We start from the raw sequence: 18,466 nt of genomic DNA, 5'->3' as shown, positions 1-18,466 counted from the left end.
AATGAACCAAATCAACACCTGACACAGATTCACTCATGCTGTAGTATACCAACCTGTAGTCGGCATCACTAATGATATCATGCTACTGTACCTTTCATACAAAGATTGAATAAATACTAAACCAAGATTTTGAACCACTATTAGAATTGCTATTCTGAAATAGAAATGTTTTTCATACTCCTACAACATCTGATATGCTTAATCCAAGATGTTGGGTTCTCAAGGCTTCGGATAGACAGATCCCAGTCATATTACATCTGCATGAATATAGACAGGTCTAAACAAGTTGTTAAGTTTGCTTGGGGAGTAGGACAGGTACAACAGCAACTGTATCTGTCTCTCACCAAAACTGGGAACTAAATATCTGAAGAAATGCATTGTATCTTATGGAAAGAAATTTCAATTATCAAATAAGGTTCCTAGACAAGGTAAAAGTGAAAAAGAATAACCAGCGACCATGTCCATGCATTCAAGAAGTAAACAATTTACAACTCAAAAAACAAAACGAGAAAGTCACCATCAGAAGTTTTTCTCATATCCAAAAGCATTTTTTCCACGACATCAATATTCACACCTTTTGAATGAACCTGGAGATAGGAAAATAGATTATTGGAATCCCAATCTAATTAAATAAAGCAACAAATATTTTTAGGTATTTACCACAACCAGAGACTTCTCATATGCATCAAGAGACGATAAAGCAGCAAACCCCTTTTCAGTTGAAGAATCCTGGCATTACACAAAGTTCAACATCAAGTCATTGGGCAATTAATAGCATGAAACTGTATGATTCTAACAGGGGAAACCAGCAAATAGACAACCAGAAGAGCAAAAAGAGAGAGAGAGAGATCAGTCAACAACATCAACCAACAAAATGCATGGTATGAGCTTCAAGTGGACTTACTTTGCATGTTCGAAGTGATGTCCACAATCTCCAAGAATCATCTGCTAGAAACTTTTTCTCAAAGATAAATTAGAAGATCATCAAACCTCATATGAAGAGGCACTTCAGTCCAACTACATCAACCAACAAAATGCATGGTGTGGCTTTCAGTAGACATAGTTGGCAAATGAAAGACAACATGACAAGGATCACCTATTCCAGTCTGCAGCAATTATTTTCTTTTAGAAAATTGCAGGTGTCAAATGTCATATTGTAGAAGATCTAAAATATCTTGAAGGTCATTGGTAAAAAATTAAAAAAAAAAAAGTTCACCACTAACCCGAGATATGAAATCTGCAAGCATTCCACTCGTAATATTTTCTTCATTGGAGCTGCACAGGTCAACAAGCATCCAAACGCACTAATAACATCTGGATCATTATCCCAGAAGCTTCTTTTAGACACCTGTCCTATATCATTAATCTTTTTCTCAATAATCTCTCCTGACATCAACTTCTTGTGAAGGTTTCGAAGACTAAAAAAAACATATAATTTAATCCAAATTAATTGGCATTCAGCATATTAAATTGGAAATGAAATCAAATATAATTTGTCAGTGATGCTATATGCCTCCATATAAGAAACCCTTTAGGAAGACAATAAGCTCGTTTTAACTAAAGAAATACCAAGTTAGAATAAGAGAAAACAACTGGTTAGCAAGAAAAGAAAAGGAGAAGATGTACCTTCAAAAGTTGATCCCTCACAGAATAACTGTGGCAGAGGTCATCATGAAATAGTCGTATTTTCTCCAATGATTTGACCTCCGGGAAAAGCTCCAACTCCTTGAGACGAACAAACAAGGTGAAAAAACACAGTATCTAAACCCTAAACCTATACTGATCTATACCTCCATTGAGATTTATGCAAGACTATATCACTACTAATATCCATATTTTCAAGTTATATCAAATTGGATTTTTTTTATTTCTTCCCCCATGACCCATCGTACCTTCAACAATTATTGATTCAGTTTATATAATTATAACACATGTTGGCCATTTCTTGAACATGTTCAAACCATCTTACAATATTTTCACTCAAATTACTATCTAATACGGATGCACAATAAATGCTCACCAAAATTTCATCTTATCTTTCCTCATAATCCTACACATTAAAAATCTTAAGACTTCACTAGCACATCCTTTAATTAATTTGACCAATTACGTGGTGAATTAAATCGCTAAATGTTATTGAGGCTTAGATTTGATTAAATTAGTGTTAGCATGTCTTGAATATGAAAAAGTGTCTATTCAGGCTACATCAGATCTGATTAAACCTGACCCAATATTTGACCAATTTATTTGAAAACTTCACTGCTTGAACAGTGAATCAATATGTCACAGGGATCTGGGATCTCAAAATCATCTTTATATCTGAGTCTCTTCAAGAGTGGGCTGTTTCATCCCCATCCTCCAAGTCGATCTCTCTCTCTCCCCCATGTGGCACTTCCTTGGTGTTAGAGTCACCGGAAATCAAGGGTCTTCTTCTATGATTGTAGGATCTGGTGAAGGAGGCAAGACACCCTCTTCCTTTATGATCATTTTTGTGCCTCCTCAAAGACTTTTATGGTAAATTTCTTAACTACAGTCACTCTTTGTTACACATGACAACTGATTCCCCACCAACTTAACGAGAAAGGTGAGATGCCTATCATCCTTCATCCAATATGAATTTTACATAGATATGCAATTTGAGAAGCGTTCCTCATCACTGAGTGTTTCTAATATGTTAGATTTTTTTTTGGTTTTATGCCGATGGCTGTAACATCAGTTAGGAATGTAGTAGATATTTGGTAAGGTTTGAACTTTGAAGATTTCCCCATTGCTATAAAGGCAAGAAATCTAAACTATGTGGGCTACTTGAATGGTTGGTGCAAACTGAGAGCAACAAAAGAGCCTTTCCTTCTATAGTTAATATGTAGAAAGTGGGACAGTTGAGTTTCTACTATTTAAGCATAATTGAGTTGAGTGACCGACTAAGATGGCGTTCAAACAGGACTTATCATTTGAAAAAAAAAAAAGCAAATACGAGGCATTGTTATAGTATTCATTGTGTGTTTCCCTCCTATCAAAGCTTATTAACCAAATATATGGACTTTGGGATCAGAGAATGGAATGGTGGGCATCAAGTGCTATTATACATATGATTTTCCATGAGAAAGGTCCCAAATCCTATTCCGAGGTGCCATCATGGTAGCTGAGGAAATACAGGATGGAATTAGTGTGCCTACCAGAGTACCAGAAATGCTATCAATAAACCCCAGTACAGCTTGGAGTGAGAATTGAGTCTGTGTCGATTAACTGCTAATGATTTAGATTCGGGCCTCATTATGAGCATTACCCGCGAGAAAAACAAAAGCTGATGAAGAACCTCAAAAGTGTTTCCCAAGCTTCAATTGACCTCTATTATTAATTTGGTCATATATTTAAATGCAATTCTGATAGGTTGATGATGAAACATGTGATGATGATGAAATAAACATACTGAATACAGACTTATTAGATGTAATAAAGAAATATCATGTAACACATTGCACATGAAATTACTATGCTGCATTGCAATGGCTTCTATCCAATGTGATTATATAATGAACCTAATGTGGCAGAGATCTTCAACCCACAGAAATTGTATTGTAGAACTAGAGATTGTTGTTCATATTTGATACTGTTGACTTACAATAATAGTGCAGTCAATTGAAGATTGATAAGTGTGAGTGTCGCTCACAACCCTTATTAAGTCCTGTTATAAGTCAAACTCATGTTGGAGAAAACGACTGTAACTTTCCAAAATGTTAAGTGTACAAGGGAAAACTAATAAGTCCTGCGCTCTAACCTACTTATTCTTTTACTAGTTTCTAGGATAAAAAGTGAGTGTTGAGGCCTTTAAAAGGGACTGCCATGTCCCTCTTGTTATCTTATATATTCAGTTGAATAACTTTCTCCCTTTATTAGTTTTCTCTGTGCAAGATATTTATCACATATGCTGCACATTCTTGCTTGTCCAAATAACCATACATTGGCTAATTGAACCAAGATCTTATAAAATTAACATTTCCGCAAGACCCAATTCCATGAATGAAATTTGTCCATAGCCTTGCCACGAGGCTTTTGATTGATACACAACTCTATCTCTTCCTCTCACCACTCCTCTAGTTTAGGTTAATCTCGGCACAACTATCAACAAAAGCACTAGCATAGTTGATTCATTTGATTAAAGCATTAAGGCTGGAAACCAAAATGCTAGCTCAGAATCAAATTTGAAGCCTTTGGTTTAAAGCTGAAGTCAAACAAAATCACATTGTACAAGCAATAATTCTAACACTAGTAACTATGCTATTATATATCCGCCATTCTAGAACTCAACACTATCTAGGAACTTGTATAGGTGTCTTACTCAAAATAAGCCAAATGCAAATCATTTCTTCTTGATATTTCTCCATCAATAGTCTTAATATACATAGTTAGAAAATAATACAACCAAATTGATTTCAGTTATTTCAGCTTCCCCACTCATCTAGTATCAACAACTGCTTTCTAAACTTTCTGTTTCATCATCAACATGATCCATTTATAATTAGAAGAATATTTATTCCAACTTTATTAGTATGAATAAATACTAAAATCTCTTTATCCAATTGTTAGAAGAAAATTGTTAACTTCTCTTGAATACCTTAGTTATCCAAATCATACATATATGTTTTGAATCGTTCAAAAAGTAATAGCGATAATTTCAATACTTACACTCCTAAAAGCTTCTGTAACCTTCATGTTATGAATAACTCTTTCCTCAATGTTATATTTTTGAAAGTGTTAATTAAATAATCTGAAAGTAAAATTTCCATCCTTAATTTATGTTATCAACATTTGATCATCATCTTCTCAGAATCTAATATTCCCATAAATTTATGCATTTTCTTCCCATAAATTAATATATCTGTCTCAATTCATAGTTTCAAGGTTATTACAGAAATTACTATATGCTTAAAAACTTGTTATACTTGCAACTTTTTTGACCGGTTGAACAAATTTATTCAGTTCTAATTCTCTGTATTTAAACAATTTTGAATGTCTTTAAAACATGTCCTCAGAATAATGATCCTAATTTTAAGAAGACTAGATGACATGAAGATTATCAATTTGTTTATAGAAATCATCCTTTCCATTCTAATTTCACGACCATCTTACATCATTTATATTAAAATAAAAACAACTATTCCTTGCAAAACTAGACACTATTTCCAATTTTTACAATTTCTATGACCAATATCTAACAACCTTAAGGTCAAATCAGTGAGATATTACAAGAAATCAGATGTTGGCAAAAATAATTTAAAAAGAAATAAAATACAGAACAGACAACAAAAATAAAGTTGCCATACTTTGATATGATCTAGAAGCAATGGGTCAGCATCTACAATTAGTTCATGGAGCAAAGATATTATCCTGGGTGAAAGAGGAGCAATCTTTTCTTCTTGGGATTCGGTAGGAATGCAACATGATACCAACTTTGAAACCAAAAACTGCATGAAACTCACTACATAAGAAAGGCATAAAGAAGAAAGAACTGCTAAATGGCTCCATTGATAAAACCAAAGCAACTCCAAAAGAGAAAAACTACCTGAAGCTGTTCACCAAGCACATTGTAAGCATCCTTTCCAGATTCTGTTTTAAATGCCTCAAGCAAAGTAGAGAGGATAATACAACACTGTTCTTGGAGGAATTGACTACAAATCAACTGGCCAATAATACTCATAATATAGCTGAAATAGAAACTAACAATTTATTAACTTGATGCCTGAAAGTGAACAGCCACATAAAATAATAATCAACTAGTAATTTGCACAGAGTGTAATTCTTGCATGGAGTTTGTTTAGCTTGGTGGTTTCTAGCGACCAAAGAAACTGTTGCACAGTCATCATGTCATACCATGGGCATGAAAAGTTTGTGGCTTCAAAAAATTCTAATGTTTCTTCCACTTGCAAATGTTTCCACTATGCAAAATCGCCACAAACCATTCCTCTACTCGTGACCATGTATAATGAGTCAAAAAAGTAACAGAGACAATTCTGAGAAAACAATTATAATATTTTTCTTATAAAAAATGATAATAGTGGGAAAAGAGAGGGAATTAGAAAAATGTTGCAAAATTTGAAGCTGGGTATGAAACATTGATACACTCTATGCTCCTCTTTGACGCAGAGAAGGTATCATTATAAATTCATGATCATCCATCCTTTTCTCAATCGCTGATAGTACTCTTAAGGAGTGCAACCATCATCTTTCACTTTCAATGTTGATGTTCTGTGACAATTGATGTTAGACTTTACCCAGTTTTAAGCTTTATTAAATTTTTGATCTCCATGAAAGTATCTCTTTATTCATTTTTGTAGTATATATGAGAACTACACATCTTCTGTTCCACAACATCTTCTCAAACTGACATCAAACTTTTACTCAATGACTTGGTATTTGCTTCTCTTTAATTTCAAGAGCTAGCACTCAACCATTAAACTCCCTTTTCCGAAGCAACCTACCATTGCCTTCAATTTGAGGAAGAGTTAAGGAAGATTAAACCAAAAAATATTTTAATTTTTTGAAGAAGAGAGCAATTCATCAACTTTACTCAAGTGCACTGCATCTTTTAAGTCTCTCAAATGCAACACTAGTATTGTATCTGCATTATATGCAACAAACATCTTACTGAGTTTTTTCTTCAATGTTTTGTATCTTTTCTATTTTGTGTAACAAGTTGAAAGGGATCAATATACACGCACCTATTTCAGGAGTTTCAAAATGTATATGTTGAGTCCCAAGTTGACTATTATGTCTAAACAGTTTCGATATTTTTTTATTTATCTATAGTAATTATAAAATAAATATGTTTATGGTGTATATAAAAATAAATTGTATATTGATTTATTATAAGTTCTCAATTATTGAATAATTTAATATTGTTAGAAAAAATAATTAAAAATAGTTTTATTTAAATAGAATTGATATATAAATAATTTAAATTAAAATGGAAGTATCTATTATAATAATAATAATAATAAGTATATAAATTAATACAAGATATTACTTTATATTAATAATAATTATATAAATTAATTATTTATTCATTTAATTAATTATTAATTAAATAATATATATTTTAAATAGGCCCGACGGAACGGTAAAAACCGTCCGTGCTGGGCGGCACGGAACGGCATTTCATACAGTGGTTGAGAGTACTAGATATGAAGATAATTATCTTTAGTAATCACTTGTATCCTTCCACCATTGTAAATTTTGTTTATACATGTATTTCAAATTTTTTTCTACAGGACCACCAATGGATAAATAAGATAAAATGACAAGCAGCAAAAATAATTACAAAGTGCAAAAAAATAAAATCAAATCAAATCAAAACTGTCATGAATTGCTATAGACATTAGCAACTTAACTAGAAAGACTTACTATGAACTACTAGGATTAGTAGCCCTATGCCCGATTAGCCGAGTAAGAACCTCCATTGCAGATAGTCGATGGCAAATATGTCGTGTATGAACTGCAGCAGTTATCTGATAATGTATCTCTAACAAAAACTGCATGAGAGAAGACTAATTTATCTTCCTACATATATATAGTTATCCAATTTAAGTCACAAAAAATCAACATCGACAAATAGGATAAATGACGAGAAAAAGAAATTACCATGAAAATCCTGTCAGGGCGAAAAATATTTATTTTGTCCACAACACCACTGATGTGATTAGTATCTCTAACAACAATAGGATAGAATTAGAAAAATAAACAATGTCAGGAAATCAGAATATAAAAAAGGAAAAGTGAACATGAGGAAGTTTGGAGACTGTACATATCTAGAAAACCATCTACAACTGTTTGAACTGCAAGAACCACAGTATCTTTTGTAAAGTATGGCAGTTCAGGATCAACAGAACAGGAAGTAAGTGACAGAAGGAAGCTGACAATTGACACCTGTCAATTTGGAAGAGGAATATCAAGAAAAATCCAATAAATACAAGTGGAAAGATAATGTATTATCATAAGAGAAGAAAGTCAGTCTTAGAATGACAAACAGTGAAAAAGGTCTAGAAACAGAAAACGGAAACTCATGCAAAAATGATTAAATATACTTAAATATCACCTAAAATTTAACCAGCTCCATTAAGAAACAAAAAGATAACCTACTTAGTGCTTATTCAAAGAAAACTAAGAAAATTCAAAAATCATCCCCATATCATTGAGCAAGAAGCAAAAGAAAGTTTACACCAAAAGGGAGAGATAATGCCTAGAATCAGAATAATGACCAAAATAACAGAAACTGTACTGAAATGGCTGTCCACATGGAGAAGACATGAGCCAAAACTAAAATAGAAAAGTTTCGTCTATACATAAAAAGAATAGTATTAGTATGACAAAATGAGAATAGAAGAAGACTTGCCATGTTTTTCTTAACAAGTTCATCTCTCTCAACCTCAGAAATTTTGCCAAACTGCAAAATTGAATTGTTAAGGGCCAGCCCTGCAATTTCCTTGTCAGATCTCATACTACAATACACCGCAATGCATGACGCACAAATTGGCACAAAGTATTCCTTTACAAGATCAGATAGAGGCTGCAGAGAAACCTGCATTGAAAAGACCAAAACTTATCAAATTGGCATGTTCCTGGGTGTTAAATCAAACCACTACAACATAAACGTAATAAAAGAGTCAATGAAAATTATATTATTCTTCTGAAGATGCAAAAATTGGTTAAAAGTAGAAACTTTAGATCTATCATAGCCATCAACTAAGATTCATGAAGTCAAAATATTGGGTGGCTGGGAAATTTTCTTATCATATAAAAAATTGCTAATGATAAAACGGGAGAAACTTGAACAATAAAAAAAAAAGGACAGCCCGGTGCATGAAGCTCCCGCCATGCGAGGTCCCGGGGAAGGATCCATTGTACGCAACCTTACCCTGCTTTTTGCAAGAGGTTGTTTCCAGGATTCGAACCCATGACCTTTTGGTCACATAGCAACAACTTTTACCGTTGCGCCAAGGCTCCCCTTCAGAAACTTGAACGATGATTGTTTTAAATAAATAGAGAACATTAAGATAACTAACAACTAAAGAAAGTCACTACTGTTCATTAGTAGAACTACAACAGAGCACAAAGGCCACACCAACACTGATGCAGTTCAAATAACAGCTAAGAAAAAGGTAAAAAAATAGATGTCATTATGTCAAACCATGGAACAGCATGCTATGATCTATAATATTATTAAGATGAGATACATTTTAATTCAGATTTCTTTGGACCTTAAATTTCAATTATGAATTGACTGAGAGAGGTGGCAAAGTCAAACACACAACATGAAGGATTAAACTTACTTTCTACTTGATTCATGAATTATAATTTCCCAAAGAGTTGGAACAGACAGGGCTTGATGTGAATGGTGGATAATATCAACATTAAAAAAAATGATCTCCTTACAGGTTATGGTAATGATTGTCTGACCCAATTAGGGTTTATGATTTGGTTGGACTCCTCAATCAGTAATAATTGGTACTAGGAAGTGGATTTTTCAATAATTACATGAATGTTTAATTTGAGGACTTTATATGAGAGATAATCAATAGCTACAATGCATCATCTAGGCAAATCTACTAGTCAATTGCCACACTTAAAATAACAACTTTAGGGCCTAGGGCAAAGATTATCAAATTATTTAGTACATAACCAGTCTTATAGCAAAAAAGTCAGCATCAATCTACAAGTATCTGACATCCTTTGCCAACCACTTGATATTAGATATCTTGCTTTAAGCACGTAACATCAAGGATAACCACAAAAGACCATGTTAATATTTTCATCTGTTGTAATGAAAACACTAGGAAAAGCACACATACATCTTCATAGAATTGTGTAAATACATGACAATAATCAAATAGTTTACCTTTGATATCCAATTAAGACGAGCATTATCTCCAGACAACATTAGAGGAGGTAGAAGCCATGGGCAACAGTATTTCACAAAACATTTTACATTTGATTCATCACAAAATAGACTTTGTACCTGTTATGTTGAAAACCGGCATTGTAGCTAATCATAAATTAAGAGGAATTAGCAGTTGCCTTAATTTAAAAAAAAACAAAAGAAAGTTTTCCTTTGATCATACTTTCAATACTCTACTTAACATGCCATTACCACACCTGTGATCTAGCAGAAGATATTACAATGTCATAGTGGATGTGGAACAGCAAGCCATCCTACTATGGTTTGTGGCATAAGTAAGACAGAATTTAACTGAAGCCAACTGATCTTGCTTGATATGTAACAACGAAGCATGACAAGCCATACTGACCTCAACCTTATCAAGGGCCAACAGAGAAAGAACAAGCACAATCAAGCAGAGAGGAGGTCACGACCTCAACCAAACCCTGACATCATTCATTGGGTTTTTTACTAGCACTATTTACAAAAGTGCCGGCAAATCTTCAAAAGGATCAATTGCATAAGAAAAAAACTGGAAAAAGAAAGGCAGCAACCTACATCACATTGTCATCCACCATTAGGCTTAAGATGGTCTAAGTGTATGTATCTACATAGTATATAAAGAAGCAGAAATCCAACATATCTTTCTGTAGGCACCAGATTGTCTAATCTAAAATCAGGCCATTAGACTATGGAATATCTGACTACCTAAGATTGCATACATACTATCTAACAATTCCCCTCAAGCTAGAGCATAAATTTCTTCCATAGTTTGTTATTTGTGACAACAATACAGAGTTACAGGAAGAAGCTTGACCAAAATATTGGCCAAACGGCCGAAGGAGAACAAGTACTGGAATCAGTCTTTTCAGAAAAAATAAATCATAAATCAACATAATTGATACCTCTAACATCTTAAAAAAAAATACCCTTCCTTGAATTAAGGCTCAAGACTGCCAGGCCTTTCATAATTAGATATATAAACACAGAAGTCTAAAACCACTTATCTTACTTAAAGGATTTCAAAATGAATGCATTTGAAGTACTTATTTGTGTACAATTTAAGAAATAAAAGTAAACAATGTCCTGCTTCCAGAACCTAATCCTACTCAATTTCCCTCTCAATTTTTCTTGAGATTGTAACAATTTGCACCACCAAAAAAGAACAAATGGGCACATATTAAAGGAATCTATGCTTACCTCAATAAGGGACATTAAATTTACATCACAAGCCACCCAACGAGCAAGGATTGGACCGATCAGCTGCTCCAAGTACTGGAGAAAAACAATAAGGTAGCATAAACTTCTTCTCTTCTCAATAGGAGACAGTCAATTGATAAGCATAGCAGTAACATGGATCCAGCAAGTATCAAAAGCATAATCTCCAACAAGAAATGTGTTAATACTGACAAGAATTTGGCAATAATTCAATGTCACATTTTAAAAACAATAGTCATAGCTCTTAACAGAGAAGCGATTTTGGATTTAAGAAGTTTATATCAGAAACAGAGGATTTACCTTGCTTTTGGAAGCATATTGGAGACTTCTTGATAAATTGTCAAGAAGTGCATACACCAGCTCTCTTGGAAGAATCAGATGATGGAATAAAGAATATATGATTTAAAAATAAATAAATGATTCACAAACATAGACTTTGAAAAAGCATCTACCGTTCAGCAGGCTCCATAGCAGCAACCACACACATCATAAAGGCAGCCTATCAAATAAGATTTAAGAATAAACCAATGAATTTCATTCAAATAGAAGTAAAGAAATAATGTTTAAATTGGTATCTATCTTAAGAGGCAAGAAAAGTCTTGGATTCCCATACAAGTCATATATTTGTTCTAAACTGCAGACATGTGAGTTCATAGAAAACAGAGATAGTACTAGTAGATTTTTAAATTTGAATGAGGACCCGCAGGAATTGTCATCGACTTCAAATAAAATTCATTATCTCTTCATTTTCTTAGTATTCATAAAGAATCATCATACTGATGATGATTATTACTTCCACTGATATTTTCTCTAATTGATATTACATCATACTGATACTATATTTGTATATAAAAAAAATTATTATCCCATGATGACAGGTATTTATTAAAATTGGCAATGGTTAAAGTAAAACCAACGCATTCTAAGTGAGTCAAGATTTACTAACCAAAAAGAAGTCACATTTGATATGCCAGTGGTTTGGATGCATTGACCAAAAACTAGGGAGATATTTTAACAGCATTTTATAGCATAGCATACTAGACCCAAGGTATTAAAATTTTGATATATGGTGTCAATAGTTTTTATAGCAGCATTGATATGCTAATCTCTGTCACTAAGATGAAAACTTAAGTTCTTGAACCAGCAGAAAAAGTAAGTTATACCTGATGGAGAAAAAGTGAGCATCTTTAATGCAAGGAAAAAATCCATTTACTTGCAAAGGTTTACACATTAGTAAATGCAAGGAGTGCCATAGGATGAACTACCACCAGAGCCATGTCTTACATTTGTATCTCTAGGAGTAATTTTAAGCTATAATATGGCTTGGAGCATGATGAGGAAGCATTTTATAGCATGACGTCAAGGAATCCCATAACAAAATATGATAACAAATCTTGCTGGCATAAAAGGCTTCGTACTAATCAATTAAGCTCAGAATTCTGGAGCACAACGTGATTTAAACGTTTCACATACATTCTTACTGATCAATGTATCAATCAGATAAGACAAGACATCTAAAGCACTTAACAACATGATACGTTAGGCAATGCTGAGTTGCTGACTCTTAAATTAACATAGTACCTCAATTTCAATTTCTTCACTAGCTAAGGCCAGATGCGCCAAAGTGATAAGAGCTGTTTCTACAAAAAGTGTGCCCTGTGGACCTGCATCTAAGATCTGATGGGCCTTCACAGTCTTCCCTTTACCAAACCTCACCATTTCCAAACCAAAATTCAAACTATGAAACAGAAAAAAAAAAAATAGTAAAAAAATGGATAACTAAAAAACAACTGTTTTCTTATTGATTTTTCCCTCCCAACAAATATTTGTGCTAAGACATGTTAAGAATTAAAAGAAGCCATGATTACACAGCTCATATATACTAAAATATATAATAAGTTGGTTATGATTTTAGTAACTTCAATCATAATAAATTGTGGGTAAAGAAAGCCCTTTAACTTTATTAGCAAGAAAAAGAAAGTAGCACAATTACAACACTTTTAGAAAGCAGAAACCAACATTTGTGTTGGGTCCTTGAACTGATGTCAAAATGGTCATAAACATGATTTCAGAATGATTAATGTTAAAATAAAAATAAAAAGAGATCATTTTCAGATACCACCAAAAACTTCAAAAAAAATTAATCAATTGAACTCTCCTAACAATCAAAGGCATGGGACCACTAATTGTAAGAGAAGAACATTTTGATGCATTTTTAAAAGCTAGAATCAAGCTGAAGGAGGCAATCAACATCTTCATGTAGGTACAGGATAAGAAAATAGAGACATATTGAATTTGAATCTTAGTTAAAGTTTAGGCTGCATAAAAAGTAAGATAATCCAAATAGCAAGCAGCTTGTCAATATGGACTTGGATAACTCATTAAATGTGTCGTCCAGCTTGATGCAGGTTACTGAAAAACAGAGAAAATATAGGATTGACACTTTTAGTCTTCTCTATATTGGAGTGACAAAAACGGACAAGACTATCAATCATTTATAACAATGAGTTGTTTACCAATTTATAAATCTAATGAGTGGCTCATACTTATGGCTGCCTCATCACACAAGAAGAAACATAGAGAATCACTCAAGAGATTAGGATCAATCGCTAGCCATAACAGTGCAAACAACTCAGCATAAATTCTTTCACAAAGCACTATAATTAAGGAGCATCTTTAATAGTCAGGTCTTCTAACTAGTCTACACATAAACCAAGAGTTTAGAAATCCCAATCCAAGCTGGATTTTCAGTCATCAACTAGAATAAGACAATTTCAGTAACATGTTGGAGTGCCAACACATAATGTTAGTGGCGAATTGGTGGCGGAGGGAGATTAAAAAAAAAAAGAAGAGAAGGCAGCAATATACCTAGGGCAAGGGCAAGGTTTCAAGTATTTTTTTCATATCAGAGTTTAAATCACTGGTAGGACAGCTAGGTTTTGGTACCGTGTTGTGTTGACACTTTGTATGTTTTGACAAGCATAAAAGTGTGCCAAGATGAACTTAGATGGGTTAATATGATCTTACAGCCAACAAACAAAGCCTACATCCAATAGATTCAAAAATCTGGCATAGCAAAAAACTGAGACACAATTTTTTTATAGCACTAAAGAAATTAAATTATAAAAGTTGCAAGTCATAAAAAGGTGATCATGGTTAAAAGAAGCTAAAAAGATATCAGATTTTAGTCGTAGGACATTGTAGATTTGGCAGCCATGGAAATATAACCAATATTATGATAGCCTATTGCTACCATTTATTATAATCTTTTTGGTGTACCATCTATGATACAATAATGTTGATAGATTAAGCATATTGAGGAACAAGATGGAAGCCAAAATGGCAATCAGTCGTGTATGAAACTAATCTTTGAAGCTAGTTAATTCACTTAAAAGACAAAATTACTAATCTAACATACTAATCAGATAAGTCCAATCACAAAGACGAAAGAAAAAAACATATACCAAATGTCATTGAACAACTCATTATGGCCATCCCATGTCTGAAAAAGGAGGGAAATCTTTCTAGCTAAAAAGAGTCTAACACGATAATCAGGGTCTTGAAGCATGACCAGAAGTCTTTCAATCAAAACCTGATATAACACATGCAAGATTAACTATGAATATAATTATTGTTTTTAGATGCACTAAAAAATGATAAAACAAGTAGATCACCTGGGCAGATTGAGGCTCTATCAAAACAAGACAACTAATACAATTTATCAGCTCAATACGAGCATACCAATCTGCAAGACCAACCTCAGCAATTGCATTAAGGATGTTGCAAAGAGAATTCAAATCCTGTAAATCATATCATCAAAGAAATCATATTTATGAAAGAATGTAAAAAATAGCTACAAATCAAAAAAACCATGGCACAGTAATAAAAAAAAAACCTCATAAACCAGAAATATTAATCATACAAATAAAAAAGCATAACAAAAAATACAAGTACCTCATGTTTTTTTTTTTGTGTTTGATTAAGCTTTTACAAGCATACACCATAGTGTAACTACAAAAGAAAATATCAACAATATTGCAAAACAATGACAATGTCCACCAACCATGAGGTAAACTTCATGCTTTTGTGCTTAATTATGTTTTAACAAAAACTAAATAAGATTAGTTAAATTGACAAGAAATGTTGACTATATCGTAAAACAATGACAATCCCAACAAATCCATCAGGAATCAACAAAAATTTAAAACCTAAGCTTCGCCTAATTGTTTAAAAATTAGGCCAACATACTGCAACTTTTTCCAAGTTATTACAGATTACATGCATGATCTAATACACAGGTTAGAAAATCATACGGATTTGTGCTGAATTTATTATCAAATAGACAACTTTCCAATATGTCAAATGAATCAAGTAATAGAACAATTCAAAAGACAAGGCCAAAAGACCTCTTATATGAGAATTCATACCCACAGTAAAAATAAGAAACCCATTATAAATTATGCATTTTAGGAACAACTATTACAATGTCACCATTCAATAGAGAACAGAGCCCAAATGGCAACATTCAATCTGTAAAACCATACCTCAAATGGCATGCTTTCATTGGATACTTGACTCTTTTTCTTTGAATTTCTGCTAGAATAAATGGACTCCAATGACTTCAACAGAACATTAATGCAAGTCAAAATATTTCTGTTATAAAACTTCATAATTCCATCCTTATTTGTAAAGTCACTTATCAAACTAACCTGCTCAAATATCAAGAATACAAATCATCAATCTATACCAAAAATACAAATATAAAAATTCATTTCCATGCAAATAATAAGTTTGCTGTACCAAGGCAGATAAACTTCCCGAAGGGCCAGAAAAATGTTTGCAAAGGTTAAACAAAATATTTTCACGAACCTGCGATAGCAAACAAATTGAGTGCTCAGTCAAATTGGAAGCTCAGTTACAATCCAAATTGTATTATTGTACAAAGAGAAATAAATTGAGAAATTTTATTCTTAAGATAAAGTAGCTACCTTAGAGTCATTTTCTTTCCCCATCATCTCAGACAAGATTTCCCATGTACAGCATGGTAATGCTGCATAAAAATTTGAAATGATAGAAACCAATTCTAACTTCCACTGCAAAGGTGTTGAAGAAATGGAATTTTTATTCCCACGCAGTGCAACAAGATCCACATCTTTTGAAGATACATAAGCATCAAGCTCCATATCAACAATTCTGGCACTATGTTCAGCAATTATACATTGTGAAGAATCCATAGATGATACAGATAGATGGTCAAAATCTATCTCAGGCATATTGCTTGAAACATTTGACAACACATTGAATAATTTTCCAAAGACGACCAACAGTTTCTCAATTGCATGTGTGACCCTGACAAGGTGGCAAACAGAGCCATCATTGCCACTCAAAAGCTTAAATAGTGGTGAGGACAACAAGCTACACAGAGAGGATGCAGTGGACCCAGCAGAGTCAAGCACAAAACCAATATTAACAAAATTGTAGCATCTCAATTCGTTGCATCTATCCTCTACCACCAAAAGAATGTGATCCAGAATCATTAAAATATACTCAATAACCTTAGCGTGAATGACAGATTTATCTCCTTCTGTAATCCTACAAAAGGAAAGCAAACAGCCAGCAAATAGAATGCATCAGCTGTTTATGCAAAAAAAAAAAAAAATTGATATGCAATATTGTAATAACAGAGATGGTTATCTTGAGAATAATTGATAGTAGCCATCACAAAACCCACCTTTTCCATTGCATTAATGAACAAATTCTATATGCATAAAATGCAATGCTTTTGTCAATCAAACAAGAACAGGAAATATCATAAAGTAGTAGATACAGTGGCAACCTAACTCAATAACCAGGTTACAGTTTCAGTATGACACTACAGCATGCCAACAAATAACTCATCAATTGGGCTGAAAAGCAACCAACAAATAGTGTAATTGAGAAGCTTCAAAGAGCAGAATTCTCATAGTACTTGCTCCAGTAATCAGTACATAAATAAAAGTACATAATATGTTACCACAGAAGAAGGAAATGATTCATAACCCAGAGAGAAAAGAGGGAAAGCAACAACAATATCAATTAATGAAGAACTATGCACAAACAAATCACAAAGAAGAGCCAACCTTGATATTATTGAATAGTAGATGCTATTACACAAAAGGGAACACAAATAAAATTGAGATGAAAGAGAAGTCTCTGCTAAGTTGGAATTTGAAGTTACAAAATCAGCAAGGTGTTCTTTAAGTTCATGAATTAATGGTTGTCTGATCTGATTGGGAAGGCATACACAACTATGGCAGCTTGTTTTCTCCTGAAAGATACCAATAATGATTGGTAATAATTTCAAAAAGTAAATGAAGAATCAAAATGAATGAAGAAATAATGCACCTTAGAGGAAGGTACACATTTAATTTCTGCCAAAGCTTCCACAGAACATTCTAAAACTTTTTCAAGATGTTCCAGTTCATCCGTCATCAGAAGAATCTGTCCACACTAGTATCAATTTATCACTCAGAAAGAAAGTAAGGTATACCTGTTAAAGCCAATATGTAATTTCATGGTCTAAATGATTAAAAATACAAAGATCCCTCAGTATTTGAAGTATTAAAATTGGTGTCCGCTACTACAATCAACAAATTGCAATCTTTAATTTCTACAATAGACATTGAAAAATGTAATTCTTAATTGTAAGGATAATAAGACTATTCAATTGATGGTTTTAACATACTTCTATAAGAGTTGCTGTCAAGGACTACTTTGTTATATGCAAGCTGCTTATGGAGGTCAGTAGTACTGCCTGCCATTAGTACGCAAGAAGAAGCCTAGCAATTTGTGAACTTTGGACCTATATCTATTTGAAAGGTCACTGTAAGGGCTACAAGTACATTGCTAGAAAGTTAATATGGTTGCCGCACCACTTGTAACCACGAAGAACTCTAACTTCTTTGCAGAAGACAGACCACAAACAATTTACAAGGTCCTTTATGGATATACTGTCAACATTATCTCAAACATACTTCAAATGGCTTTCCCTAAAATTATCAAAACTAGAGTTTGACGAAAGGCAATACTCATGATACTATTTTGTTGTAACTACCAAGGTTTGAAAATCTTGATGGACTTTTGGTCTTTTGACCAGAATGGCAAGGCATAGTGGTACTATGTTGTGTCATGCTAGAATGATTTTGAGACAATAATTGTTCATATTTGAGCAAATCAATTATGTTGATTAATTAAATAATAATTAATAGGCAATCGATTGAATAATTTAAAAAGGCAGCCTGGAGCAAGCTCCCGCCAATGCGGGGTCCCGGGGAAGGT

At 33.2% G+C, this 18,466-nt stretch overlaps 1 protein-coding gene across 1 annotated transcript in view; it reads right to left on the bottom strand.

Moving 5' to 3' along the window:
• LOC122019353 (serine/threonine-protein kinase ATM-like) overlaps positions 1–18,466 on the bottom strand; it is an 83,425-nt gene that overhangs the window by 49,320 nt on the left and 15,639 nt on the right. The window contains 21 exon segments of the mRNA XM_042576827.1: positions 518–587; positions 661–729; positions 1,627–1,725; positions 5,325–5,465; positions 5,564–5,717; positions 7,402–7,529; positions 7,639–7,705; positions 7,802–7,923; positions 8,390–8,575; positions 9,893–10,012; positions 11,132–11,206; positions 11,450–11,513; positions 11,602–11,648; positions 12,731–12,887; positions 14,614–14,741; positions 14,824–14,949; positions 15,694–15,858; positions 15,950–16,018; positions 16,138–16,741; positions 17,269–17,456; positions 17,534–17,638. Coding sequence (XP_042432761.1) covers positions 518–587; positions 661–729; positions 1,627–1,725; positions 5,325–5,465; positions 5,564–5,717; positions 7,402–7,529; positions 7,639–7,705; positions 7,802–7,923; positions 8,390–8,575; positions 9,893–10,012; positions 11,132–11,206; positions 11,450–11,513; positions 11,602–11,648; positions 12,731–12,887; positions 14,614–14,741; positions 14,824–14,949; positions 15,694–15,858; positions 15,950–16,018; positions 16,138–16,741; positions 17,269–17,456; positions 17,534–17,638 — 2,884 coding nt within the window.

Source organism: Zingiber officinale, chromosome 9A (genome assembly GCF_018446385.1).
Source record: "Zingiber officinale cultivar Zhangliang chromosome 9A, Zo_v1.1, whole genome shotgun sequence".
Lineage (NCBI taxonomy): Eukaryota > Viridiplantae > Streptophyta > Magnoliopsida > Zingiberales > Zingiberaceae > Zingiber > Zingiber officinale.
Note: the sequence above shows the minus strand (reverse complement) of the source record. Positions and strands in the feature narration are given on the sequence as shown.